The sequence below is a fragment of the Aythya marila genome (assembly GCF_965140915.1).
Source record: "Aythya marila genome assembly, chromosome: 27".
Classification (NCBI taxonomy): domain Eukaryota; kingdom Metazoa; phylum Chordata; class Aves; order Anseriformes; family Anatidae; genus Aythya; species Aythya marila.
In genome coordinates this window covers 3,155,020-3,167,855 of record NC_139068.1, presented here as the reverse complement: position 1 = coordinate 3,167,855, position 12,836 = coordinate 3,155,020, and the positions used below count along the sequence as shown (strand labels likewise).

The window sequence follows — 12,836 nt, the reverse complement described above, 5'->3', positions numbered from 1 at the left end:
TGGGTATTTTCTATCTATTTTTATCCATTTTTATCCCTGAGGCCGTTTCCTCGCTTCGCGTCGCACCCGATAAACCGCCCCTGCTCCGCGATAGAGCCCGGCCTATCGCGATAGAGAGCGCGGGGGGCAGGCGGGGGCGGCGTTCTATCCCCCGGAGGCCTCCTCTCTATGATGCTGGAGGACCTCCGCCGGGCCACCGGGGGGCGCCGCGGGATCACCGGAGGGGGGGGAAGGGGGGGGGGAGCGGGGCGGGCGCTTCCTGGCGGCGGAAACGGCGGCGGCGGAGGCCGGGGGGGGGAGGAGGAGGAGGAGGAGGAGGAGGGGTGGGGGCTGTGCCCGTCGGGTCCCGCCGCCCAGCTCCGGTGTCCGGTGGAGGCGGCAGCGATGTCGGTGGCGGGGCTGAAGAAGCAGTTCTACAAGGCCAGCCAGGTGAGGCACCGGGGCTGCTCCGTGCCCCCCCCACTCCCCCACCTTCGGTTTCCCCCTCCACCAACGCCCCCGGTTCGGTTTCCCCCCCCTCCCGTTAAATCTCGGTGCCCCCCGCCCGGTACCGGGACCCAGCCCCGTGAGGTGCTCCCGGGATGGGGCCCGGTGCCCGCCGCCCACACCTCCCGGGGGGCTCCTGGGGGGTCCTGGGGGGCTCCTGGGGGGCTCCCGGTGCTCGGTGCTGCCCGGTCGCTGCCCCCGTGGCAGGGCACGGCCACCGGCGTGGCCCCGTGCGTCCCCGCAGCATCCCCGGTGTCACCGTCAGACGTCCCCGAGCCCCGCACGGTGCTGGAGGGGGCCGAGGATCGGAGCTGTCGGCACCGGGACCCAACCGGGCACGGGCCCCGTGTCCTCCATCCGGCCCTGAACGGTGACGGGGACGTGAGCCTGGACCCCTGCGGGCACCGGGTCCGCGTCCTGCACCCAGCCCCGGGTGGTGGCAGGGACGGAGGGGAGCGGGGACCCGTCCAGACGTGGGGTCCGTGTCCTCGATCCGGCGCTGGACGGTGGCAGGGAGGTGCTGAGCGACCTCCCCGGGGCAGGACCCGTCCACAGCACAGCCTTGAGCCACTCACGAAGACCACCAGAAAGCTGCAGGTTTCCTCCATAATCCCAAAATGTGGAAAACTTGGAGCGCTGCGACGCTCGGGGTCTCCAAGCAGAGCCGTGGGGTTAGGAGGGAGAGGATTAAAAGGGGTCGGGAGGGCAGGATGAGGCCGGGAAGGAGAAATCGCTGCGGGCTGCAGCTGCGGCGCGACCCCGGGAAGTTCCCCGGCCCTCGATGGAAGCTGCAGCTGGATCGGGACGGGGATTTGTGGGTTGTGAGCCTGGCTCTCCCCGTGCAGGAAATGGCCTGGCTGTTTGGGGAAAAAGCTCAGCTGGGCAATTCCTGCCCCGGCGAAACCGCTTCGCTTTTTCCCGTAAGGAGAGGTCAGAAACGTGGCTCTCCAACGCCTCGACCCCGACGCTGCAGCAGGGACAGCAATTCCCCAATTCCCCATCCCTCCCCGAGCACTCGGCCGTCCTCGTGCCTGCTAACGCCATAGAAATCAGCCCTTGGGATTTATTTTTTTATTTCTTTTTTGATTTATTTTTGGAACAAATCACGAATCGGTGACGCTTTCGTAGAAGCGCTTTTCTGGGTCCCCCGGCCGCTGCTTTTGTGGCCCTGTTTTACATCTGAGGCGGGCGAATTGAGCCCAGACCCAGCCAGAAGCTGTGTTTTCCAGGCTCGAAGTCGAAACCCTGCTCAGCTCGGGCCGAGTGTCCTCGCGACGTGCGCTGGCTCCTTCCTCGGCCGTGTTTGTGCGAAAGCGTTTTGCTTCACCAGCAAAGCAAAATAATAGATTCCGTAAGCCGCTCCCCACCCCCTTCCGCACAACAGGAAAACAAATCCCTGCATCGTTTTGTTTTTTTTTTTCCCCCTTTATGACTTCCACGGGGGAAGGTTGTGCTGAAAATAAGCGGGAGGAGGACGGCGCGGATGTGCCGCGTGGTAGCAGGGCGGCTGGAGGTGAAGGCTCAGCTCTGAGCCCAGAAACATCTCCCGAAAACATCCGATGAGACCTTTCCGGAGGGATTACCGTAAACTGAATTCCTCTGTGGTCGTTGGTGGGCGTTTTTGTTACGGAGCTGCTTTTTTTTTTTGACGGAAAGGGAAAAACCAAACCCCGCGCGGCTCGCTGGGGAGCAGTAGCCCAGCTCGCAGGTTTGGTGGCCCGCTCGCCTGCTGAGCACGTGCCGGGTTTGAGCGCTTCGCCTGCGATCGAGGGGAGCACTGACACATGAAATACCTTCTGTGGGGTTTGGGGAGGTGATTTAATCTGACCCAACCGGTGTCGTTTAGAACTAGAAATATTCACAGTGCAGCTGCTGAGGCGAAGTTCTCTGCAGGATCTAGCAAAGCGTGGCCTCGTGTCGAAGGCTGGAGCCTGCTACCGCCTTCTTCACGTCCCAGGGGCTGGGACGCAGGAGAGCAGCTCAGCTTTCCAGCCTCTGTGGCTGGGAGCTGGGGGTGACCGGCTCCAGCCCTGCCGTTTTTCGGTGTTCCTCTCCTCTCCTTTCCCTTTTCACCCTTCTTCCCTTTCCCTCCGCTGGTCCCACTCTTCAGCTGCTCCTTGGCTGAGTTGCGAAGGAGGATTAGCTATTTTTTGGCTCCCGTGAAGGTATTAGATGCTGCCGAAGCCAAACATGTGGAAGATCTTTCCCCAAACGCCGCGTTTCGTTCCACGCCTGTTGTTAATTGAAGGAGAGCGTGGCCAGCACCGAGGCGTTCCCGGCCCCTCCGCGCCCCCCCAGGATGGCCGGAGCAGGGGCTGGGGTTTCCCCACACCCCCTGGGGTGCTGGGACAGGGCGAAAACACGCAGAAATCAAGCTGACCTGTGGAAGATGTTCTCCCAGGGGAGGAACGAGGAATCAGCATCGCTGGGAGCTGGGTGGGAGCCCCCGGCCCCGCTCTGCCTCTGGCCGCCGAGGAATGCGCAGAGCTGGCTTCCTTCGCACCCTTTTCTTTTGCTACGCACCGACTGGAGTCCCCAAGTGGAAAATGTAAAGCCTGCAAGACTTCCCGTGAACCACGGTAACCTGATACGCTCCCTGCACGGCCAGGCTGCGTGCAACGGGGCAGGGGAACGGGAAATGGGGCAGGGGAATGGGAAACGGGGCAGGGGAACGTGCCCACGCCGCTCCTCGGGATATCTGCTGCCCCTCCGAGGGACGAGCCCTGGGGTGGAGGTGGTTGTGCGGTGACACGGTGCTGCTGGACACCTCGTGGGGCTGGAGCCACGGCTCAGGCTGACACAGATGGACACAGGGCTGGGATCAGCACGGGCTGCTCTGCCCCGCTGGCTCCAGGAGGCTTTCCTCCCCCTGCGTCATCCCCAGCGGGGTCACAGGATCACGGATTGTAGGGGTGGGGAGGGACCTTGAAAGCTCCCCGGGCCCAACCCCCTGCCAAAGCAGTTCCCCAGAGCAGGCTGCCCAGGGAGGCGTCCAGACGGGCCTTGAAGATCTGCAGAGAAGGAGCCCCCCCAGCCTCCCTGGGCAGCCTGTCCCAGCGCTCCGGCACCCTCCCCGGGAAGAAGTTCTTTGGCGTGTTGGTGCGGAACTGCCTGGGCTCCATTTGGTGGCCGCTGCCCCTTGTGCTGTGTCCTTCCTCCTGGAACCGCTGGGCTCACCGTGCCCTGCACAGCCCGAGCCTAAACCTTGCTCCTCGTGCCCGGGGCAGCGCTCGGTGTGAGCTCACATCCTCTTCCCTTCCCGGGCTCGGGGAGTCCCGGGCTGAGACAAAGAGCACGGCCTCCTCCTCCTCCTCCTCCTCCTCCTCCCCCTGTGCAAAAGACAAAAGCTGTTTTCCGAGAGGGGAGCGCTAATTACAGCTAACGAGCCCTTGACATACCGTGCTTTTTCCTGAGTTTGATAGCTGCTCTCAAGGCTTCCCAAGATATTTTTGGACACGAGCAGCGAGTGCTTGCTTTCTGCCGGGTCGGAGAGCTGGGGTGGGCTCCAGACCCACAGTGGGCGTTTTGGCCCCAAAGGAGCAAGCAGCTTCACCCCATTGCTTGCTCCCCAAAGAGCTGCCCCAGCCGGGCTGCCCCAATTTGATGGCACCCGCTTAAAAATCTCACACACTGGGACAGTTTGGTGACAGGGGAGAGACCTGCCCTCCGTGCTGCATCACGCCTTCCTTTATTTGGGTGCAGTTCTTTCTGCAGCGGCTTCGTGCTGTGGTTCCAGCTGTTCTCCCTCCCTCCCCCTTCCCCAGATTATACCTTTTAACGGCCACCTTTTTGTTATTTTTTAACACTAAGTCATTCTCTCTGGTTTCTCGTTCTCCAAGACTTTCCCTCGTGGCACGGGGTGCCTCTGCCATGCCCGCAGCTGGGTTTCTCCGGGCGTCACAACCGTGCTGCGCGGCACGGGAGCTCCTGCTGGAAGGGAAATGGGCTGAGAGCCTGCAGGATAACCTCTTCCACCGAAAACAAACCGCGCTGAGGCCCATTTCCTCGACCAGAGCTTGTCTGTCGGTGCCCTGGCTTTTCGCAGGTGGTTTGGGTCGTGCCCGCCCTCCAGCCTGAGCTTGTTCCTGCCCTGCTGGGGGCTCGTACGGATGTTTCAGCTCAAGCCACCCACTGCCAGGGCTTCAGCTGCTGGTGACAGAGCCTGGATTGAAGCCACAGGCTCGAGCTGTGGTGGGATGGTGGCGTTCCCATCACCAACGTGCTGCAGGGTGGCCGGGCTGAGAGGTTTTGTGCTGCTGCTGCAGCGTTTTGGCTGGAGAAGGGGAGCTGAAGCACAGCTGAGCAGAACCCCGGAGGCAAACCAGTCTCTGCAGGGGCACACGAACACCGTGCTGGCTCTTCCTGAAGCCTCCAGCAAGCAGTGAGGCTGAGGGTGGACCCGAAATGTGCCGTGTGGCGGCTTTTCTGCTTTCCTACATGCCTTGGGTGGGGGCAGCAGGGGCGCGACCGCACGTGGGCAGGATCTTTGGGGTCGGGGCTGCACCCAGAGCTGCCAGCAGAGCAGCATTGAGGCACGGTTTTGGGCTCCCATGTGCTTTTTTGGAGCCATTCTGGTGAATTTTCCTTTTTTCGCACAAGCCACGTGCGAGCAGAGTCCCTCGGAGGCAGGGTCTGGGGGGGCAAGAAGAGAGCAGGGCAAGAAGGCGGCAGCTCCTCCTGGCTTCCCCTGCGTTACCTCCTCCTGTTCAACCTGGAAGGGTTGGAGTGAGCTGAGATCGGTGGCACCGCTGGGATCTGAGCACCTCACCTGGAAACGCAAACTGGGACCGGTGATTTGGGGGATTTTGCCAATTCCTGCCCGGCTGACCTTCCTCCCGCAGCACCCAGCGCTCGCTCTGTTAATATTAACCCGGGCTGGGATCCCCCCCAGCCTCCCGGCTTTGCCTTTTGTTATTAACCTGCTCCCAAAGCACGGGGCTGGGGAAAGCAGGATTTGTCCGAGCACAGCGTGAGACCCTGCGTGCTCGGGGTGCCAGCCGGGTCCTGAGTCCTGTCCTGCCATCCTCACATCCTCCACGCCGGAGCCCTCGTTTTGGTAGCCTCAGAGGTCGGAGCTTCGTTGGTGCCAGGGAGAAAATGTGGAGGTGGCTCCGCGTGCTCTCAGCAAAGCTCCGAGCGAGGCTTGCAGCTCCTCCCGTCCTCGCTGGTAATAACTGCGTGCCTGTCCGAGTGCCTGCTGTCACGGCCAGCCAAAATGACTGCGTGCGGGGTGTTTTCATTTTAATCCTCTCGGCTTTCGTGCCTGGTTTGTCATTGCTGAGGTACCCGGCACGGCAACGTGCTTCTGCTGGGTGGTGGTTGTCAGAGTGCCCCTGGAAGGGGGCAGCTTTCAGCTTTTGTGGCATCGTTCAGGCAGGGGATGGTTTCTCTGCGGCAGTTGCTTTAACTTGTTTTTTTTTGTTGTTGTTTTTTTTTTTGACCCTTTTAAGATCGCTTTCACAACCATTAGGCTCTCGTAGTGCCGAGAACTCCCAATCTCCGAAGTCAGAGACAAGAAAACGGGAGGAGGAAACCCCTCGCTCCCCGTCCCTGCTCGCTTTGCTTCCCTCCTCGCTTGGGATGTGACACGGAGCGAGCGTCAGCCCCGTGTTTACAGCTGGGGAAATCTGGGGCACGGGCAGGGTACGTGACTCAGGGCTGCGGAGAAACCGTGCGGCATCAGGAGCTCCGTGGCAATCCTGCCCCTTGTGGCTTTCCGCCCCAAATGATCCCTTCTGCTTTAACAGGTTACGTTCTGGGCAAAGTGCTGGAAACCTACCGAGGCAGGACGGTGCCGAGGGGGGGTGGTTTCTGGATGGAGTGGAAGGAAATCCTTCCTCCCACTTCTCCCTGCCAATGCTTTCCTCCTGGGAAAGAGCAAAATGGGGATGAGCTCAGGCAGGCTGGCTCGTACGAGCTGATTCATTTCTCCAGCACATTTTTTTTTGCTCCTTCTCTCCGCCATCCCTCCGTTTGCCAGCGCCTTTTGCCAGGGCTCCCAGCCCCATCCAGCCCCTGGCGAAGGGACTGGGGGGTGAACCTGGGGGGATGAGGAGCTGCTGGGCCCACAGAAAAATCGAGGCAAAGCCACGGGGCCTCGGCGGCCTCCACACACCCCAGGGGAGGCTTCAGCCTCTTTTTTAGGAGTTGGTGCTGGCTGAAGGGAAGGGATCGTGTCTGTGCCCCCCCGGTGCCCTCAGCAAGTGTCAGGGCTTGCAGGCAGGTCTGGTGGAGGAAGGGGGAGCTCCCAATGCTGCCCCCACCCCAGTTCATGGAAATTTTTGTCCTTTTGTCCAGCTGGGGTATGTGGTGGGGTCTTCCCGGGAGTCCAAAGGCTTGTAGGATAAAGATCTCCTCGAAACAGGAGTTGTGTGTGGTGTTGAGTGGGATGTGAGGGGGTTATCGCACGCCCTGTGCCTGCTGCAGCCCACCTCGGGAAGGCTGCTGCTTTGTGCCCCTTGCAAGCAGGATGCCAAACTCCCAAAAAGCTCAGAAATACAATAAATGGGTAACTCAGAAGGCCTGGGGTTTGTAACGCCAGCCTGACTCCTTCACGTGGCAGCTTGGCGCTGCAGCCGGGCCCTGAGGCTGCCTCGTGAGAGCCCCGCAGTGCGGAGGGCTGTGCTGGCGGCCTTTCCATCCCTGCTTGTGGCTTAATCCCTGAGCCCTCCTGTGCCGTGTCCCCAGCACCGAGCTGGCAAACAGGAGCCACGTCCGTGTGGGGCTGGGGCAGGAGGGGAAGGATCCGGCCCCTTGGGCCTCTCCGGGCTGCAAGTGCCACGTTGTTCTCTTACAGGCGTCAGCGCGAGGCTGCGTGCTGGTTTCGGCCCTCCCTTGGCCTCTCCTGTGATTATGAAAGCGATTGTTATTATTATTATTTTTAAAAAAGAAAGGTTTCCTCTTCCCCTTGCCCCCCCCCCATCCCTTCAAAGTGCAAGCCTGTTGCCTTCAGGCCCGGGTTCCTGTTGACACGAAGCCACCGTGCTCCTAAATCGCAGGACTGTAGGGCTCGGAAGGGACCTCAGGAGGTCATCGGGTCCAACCCACAGCCAAAGCACGTTCCCTACAGCACCACCAGCAGCAGCAAGCGGCCCCCAGGACCCCCTCCAGTGGCTGCACAGCCCCAGTGTCAGGCCCACAGGTAGGGCTGGGGGGCTGCAGACCCTCAGGGGGACCCTTCCTCCCCTCCTCGTCGCGATACCTGGTCGGGAGAGCATCGTGATACCTCGCTGGGAGAGCTCGTCTCTTCTTCTGAAGCCACCAGGACCTTTCGAGTCCTCCTCTCGCTCCTTCTCTGGGTATTAATGAAGTTTGTGGCATCGTCGCTAATTAGCTTGTGCTGCTGCTCAAAGAATTAAGCACATCTCCATCGTGCAGTTCTGTCTGTCGGACAGAAGATAAAATTTACATGATTTAAGGGCTCTTCCTAACTGAGAAAATGCTTCATAATTCATCCTAGCACTTAAAACCAGGCTGTACATTCTTGTTGGGCCAGACTTTATTCAGATCCAATAATTTATTAACCACTTTCTTGACCAAATTTGTTTGGGCTTTACAGGACCGGTTATATTTAAGCTTATTCTTGCCACCTTTCTGACAAAAAAAAAAAAAAGGCAGAAAAATGGTGAATAATTCTCTGCCCACACAGCAAATCCTCTGAGTAAGAAGGTGCTGTTCCTGCCAAAACCCCCCCGATCTCCGCCGTGCAGCTCGGCGACGGAGCACTTAGCAAACATCGTGTTTGCTGCTGACGCACGGCGCTGCACATGCTGCTGGGGGGACGTTCGGGGCATCGGGTGGGCACAAATCTGGAGCGCCAGCTGTTGATGCAGCTATTCTCCAGGAGAGGAAAGCTCCCGATTGTGCTGGCTGGATTTTCAAGACCGAGGGAGGCTGCTCTTCGGTTTGAAAGGGATAACTCTACCTAAATGCTGTGTACCAGCCTTTCTCAGCCACCTATTTCTCCTGCTGCAAGGCAGAAAGGTGACAGCGAAGCATCCGCAGTGTCATCTTTAGAACAAAAGCAAACTGCAAAGTGCTGCCAGAGTGTTTTTTTTTTGCCACATTCCTTCTGAAACGAGTATTACCGAGCACTAACAACACCCAGCAGGAAGATTGGTGGGTTTGGCATCCCCTGGCACGGGCACAAAGCATGGCAGGGTCCCGGGGTGGGGGACAGCCCCCGTGCAGGGCTCCTCGAGGAGCAGGAGCTCGATCTGCGCCTCGTGCTGCCTCCACGTCGCTCCCCGCAGCCCTGCGAGCGTCTGTTCGCTCGCTCCTGCTCTCCTTTTCCTTAGGATGCTGTGCTCTGCTGTGATAGCCGCCAAGCTTTTCCTAGTATTCAGGTTAACAAAGGGAAATGTGTATTTATAGTGTTGTGAATTATTTCTCTGCCCCTTTGATGTTTGTGTGCGCCGAGATATCGTTAGGTCCGTCCCGTGGTTCTTTGGCTAACGCTGCCCGGGTTAGTAAAGGGCTGCTGGAAGCGCTCAGACCTTCCCCTGCGCCCCTTAAATCAGGAACAGGGCTTCTTGGCCTTCCCTTTCACGGGGCTGAGCTTCTGCTGAAGTCCTTTACATCCTTTTTGGGTCCGTGACCCAGCCTGGTAACTCGCCTTGGCCGTCCCCTCGACTCATTAATGCCTTCCTTCAAAACCCGAGCGCAGCCACCACCCAACTTTTCACCCACTTGCTCAACGTGCCCCATCGGCCTGGCTCAGTCTCATCACGTAACCCAGACCCCTTCGGGCTCCTTCCCAATTCCCTGATGGTCCCGGGGCTCTGTGGCTGTTGCAGCCTTCGGCGCGGTGACGCCAGGTACCGTCAGCTGCCCTGGGGACCTTCGTCTGTCCCGGTTCTCCCAGGAGCAGAAATCCCGTCTGAGTTTTTGAAAGCACTTCGTGCCAGCTGCTCTGTGGCCATTGTGTTTTTCCCGGGGACCTCCAGGTGTCGTAAACCCTCCTATTCCATTTTTTATTGCTTTTCAAACCCCCAGGAGCAACGTGCAAGCTGCAGGTGGGCTGGTGCACTGAGCCCAGGACGGGGCTCCAGGTTTCTCTGCCTCGCTTTGTCGGCAGAGCTTTGCTGCTCTCTGGCAGAAGAGGTGAAAGCAAACTCACAGGAGGCACTCGGCTTCCAGAACTTTGTCCTTTGGTGCCACATCTACCGAGTGGCTGCAGGCGCCGAGTGCTGGGAGCTGCTCATCTTTTCCACCGGGTGTGTAAAGGTCCGGGGGAGCTGCTGGGAAATGATTGCTCAGCAGCTTTGGAAGAGTCAGGCAGTAATTAACTACGGCTATTAGAAATAGGACCTGGGGAGGCTGGGCAGGAAATCTGGATGTGAGGCAAATATCCTGTGTTTCCCCTCTGTTTGCTGCACTTTTCCTCCGAATTGCTGCAGCCGTGGCGGTGGGAGAAGGGTCGTGGCGGTGGCAGAGAGCAGAGCTGCTGCTGCTTCCCCTTGGGTTTTTGTTTTCTCTGTTAATCTGACCCATTTATTGTTTTCTAGCCGAATAGAAATGATGTCTTATTTGGTACAGAGCATGCAAGAAGTGACTAATGATAGGAGAAAATGGTTATGATGCAAGTCCTTATTGCTGCCTGCTGCGAGGCGTGGTAAGCCCGTGTCAAGCATCGCCCCAGAGCAGGAGGTAAGGATGGAAACTTTTCCTCCCTGGCACAAATCTGCCTCCAGAGAAGCATCGTGCCCCTTCTGCGGGCAGCCACAGTGCCCGATGCTGGCGTGGCACTAGCAAGGCAAGGCCAAGCTGTCAGCTGCTCTGCAGGAAATAAAAAGGAGCCTCCGTTCTCTTGAAAGAGTGCCTCGGAGAGTGCCGAGCTGCTGACAAGCATGAAACATCCCTGGAAAGGCACTTTGTACACACGGTGGGCAGAGAGGAGGTCTGGGGAGTGTGAAGGAGTCGAGGAGAGGTCTCTGGGATGCTTCAGGGTTGTGGGATCCGTAGCAGAACGGCCGTGCCTGGCAGTGCTGCCTTGCTGCAGGTGGGTTAAGCTCAGAGAGGCTTCGCTGGGTGCCCTCATGGGCCAGCCCATCCCTTTGAAGGACTGTAGAGGCAGAGCTGAGGACCTCATGAAAAGGGATCCCAGCTGGGATTTCAGCACTGTCATCAGACTACAGGCAAGGGAAGGACGCATGCCCAGAGCAAACGGGCAGCGGCTGCGCTGCACTGCACGTCCGTGCCCTTCTCTGGCCGTGGCTCAGCGAGCGGGACCTGCTGGCTCCTGCTTGAGTTCCATTTTTTTTAATTCCCGCTGTCCTCATTCCTCCGAGCCCATCTGCTGGCTGGGGATGAGTCACCCGACAGCGCTCTGAGGAGGTGATTTGACAGGTGGCTCCCTGGAAAGCCGTCTCTGCGCACGGCAGCTCTTTCTTCGCGGGTCCTAAGCGATGAGATTCCGACCCGAGGTCACTTTGAAGGCATCGTGCCTCGGGAAGGAAGGGACACGGGAAGCAGCTCCTCATTGTTCGGCCCTGACCTTCCTGCTGCGCCTGCAGAAAAGCGAGGCAGCGGCTCCGGGTAGCGAGCGGCTGGGTCGTTTCAGATGGTGAGGGGGTGGATAGCTCGGCTCGCTTCAAGACACGTTTTGCTGGGGCACGTGTCTGCGGCAGCGGGAGCACCTCTGCCTGCTTTCACACGCGTGCCGTGGTGGTGCTTGGTCTCAGCCCTTCTCCTAGAAGAAAGGAACGGGAAAAGTGAAGGCAAAGAAAGCTCAGCAGAAGACGGAAGGCTGGGCACTAGGCTGAAAACCTGTGTGAGCTGATACAGAAAGCAAATATTCAACAGGGAAACGAGATGAGGTAGGGCAGAGCTCTCAGGTCCATGTGCCCAGGGGCAGGTGGGATGAACAGAGGGGCTGAAAGGAGCCACAGCATCATCCTGCTCGGAGGGAGAGAGCTGCACCCATTTGTCTGCCTCTGATCTGCGCTGCCCTTCCACAGCCAAACCGGGATGTGCGAGGTGGTGAGATGGTGTCTGTCGAGTCACCTCCAGCTTCTCGTTTTGGTTCTGCTGCTAAACCTGCTCTTGACAGTAGGCAAATCACTTCCTCTCGTACCCCTTCCTCTTCTAGCACTTGTCGGTCTTCTCTGAGTGGAACTCCGAAGTTCTTTGGCGTGTTGGTGCGGAACTGCCTGGGCTCCATTTGGTGGCCACTGCCCCTTGTCCTGTCCCCACAGAGCCCTGAGAAGAGGTTGGCCATGTCCCTCTGTCTGCCACCACTCAGCTCTTTCCAGACACTGCTCAGATCCCCTCTCAGCCTTCTCTTCCCAAGGCTGCCCAGCCCCAGCTCTCTCAGCCTCTCCTCCCAGGGGAGATGCTCCAGGCCCCGGCTCCTCTTTGTGGCCTCCGCTGGGCTCTCTCCAGGAGCTCCCTGGCCTCGTTGTGCCGGGGAGCCCAGCACTGCACCCAGCCCTCCAGGTGAGGCCCGAGCAGGGCAGAGCAGAGGGGGAGGATCACCTCCCTTCACCTGCTGGCCACGCTCCTGTTAACGCACGCCAGGAAAATGTCTTCCCTTTTATACAAAAGAACAAAAAAAAAAAGAAAAAAAAGGTTGAAAGCCTCTGAGGCGGCAGAAAGCGCTCAAGTATAAAAGCAAACACCGACAGATGGACCCCAGAAGGAACTGCAGGCTTGCTGGGAGGAAAGGTGTGTGCAGGAGGAAAGCTCTCGGGCTTGCACCGGCTGCCGCAGCTCCACGCGAGCTGCCTGCTCGCCTCCCCCTGCTCGCTGCCCCTGTGGTTGGGAGCTGGGGACGCACCGAGCTGCTCTCCAGCAGCAAAAAAGAGGATGGGGAAGAAACGGGGAGGCCCCGACACAACGTCTCCCTGTCCTTCCAGCACCTTCCAGGCTCTCCCCGTTTCACCGTGAAGGTGACGCTGCCCCTTTCGCGCCGTGCTTTGTGTTGGTGCGGGTTTGCAGCACATCAAATGGAGCTCGTCCCCGTCTGCACCTGCACAAGGAGTGCCACCAGCCTCGGGACAGGGCCAGGCAGGCGTCGCAGGGGCTGGCGGCGTGCTCAGGACCACATCCAGCAGGACTGTAGCTGCAGGGAGACCTTCACAGGGCTCTCAGCCATCACCAGACCCCAGAGCAGGAGGATGCAGCCGGTGCCTGGCCCCACGTGCTGCCCAGCTGCTTTAAATCCTGCACAGACGTGCAGCAGCCAGGCAAAGTGTCCTGTTGGCTCTGCAGGGCCACCCAGCTGCCTCTCACACTGTGATGATGAAGTTACCAGGGAAGATAAGCAAAAATTACACTTCATTCCAGGGAGCCGTGCGTTACTGAGCTCTTGCAGTGGCCCCGTTCATCTGGGACTCAAAACATTGACAGCA

General features: G+C 59.3%; 1 protein-coding gene across 3 annotated transcripts in view; it reads left to right on the top strand.

The window, feature by feature from the left end:
* The first annotated feature begins 320 nt into the window (after window positions 1-320).
* The window catches only part of SH3GL1 (SH3 domain containing GRB2 like 1, endophilin A2), a 29,030-nt gene continuing 16,514 nt past the window's right edge, over window positions 321-12,836 (top strand). For all 3 annotated transcript variants that reach the window (XM_082779887.1, XM_082779885.1, XM_082779886.1), the window contains exon 1: window positions 321-429. In XM_082779887.1, coding sequence (XP_082636013.1) covers window positions 385-429 — 45 coding nt within the window. In that variant the 5' untranslated portion in view covers window positions 321-384. The remainder of the gene's footprint in view (window positions 430-12,836) is intronic.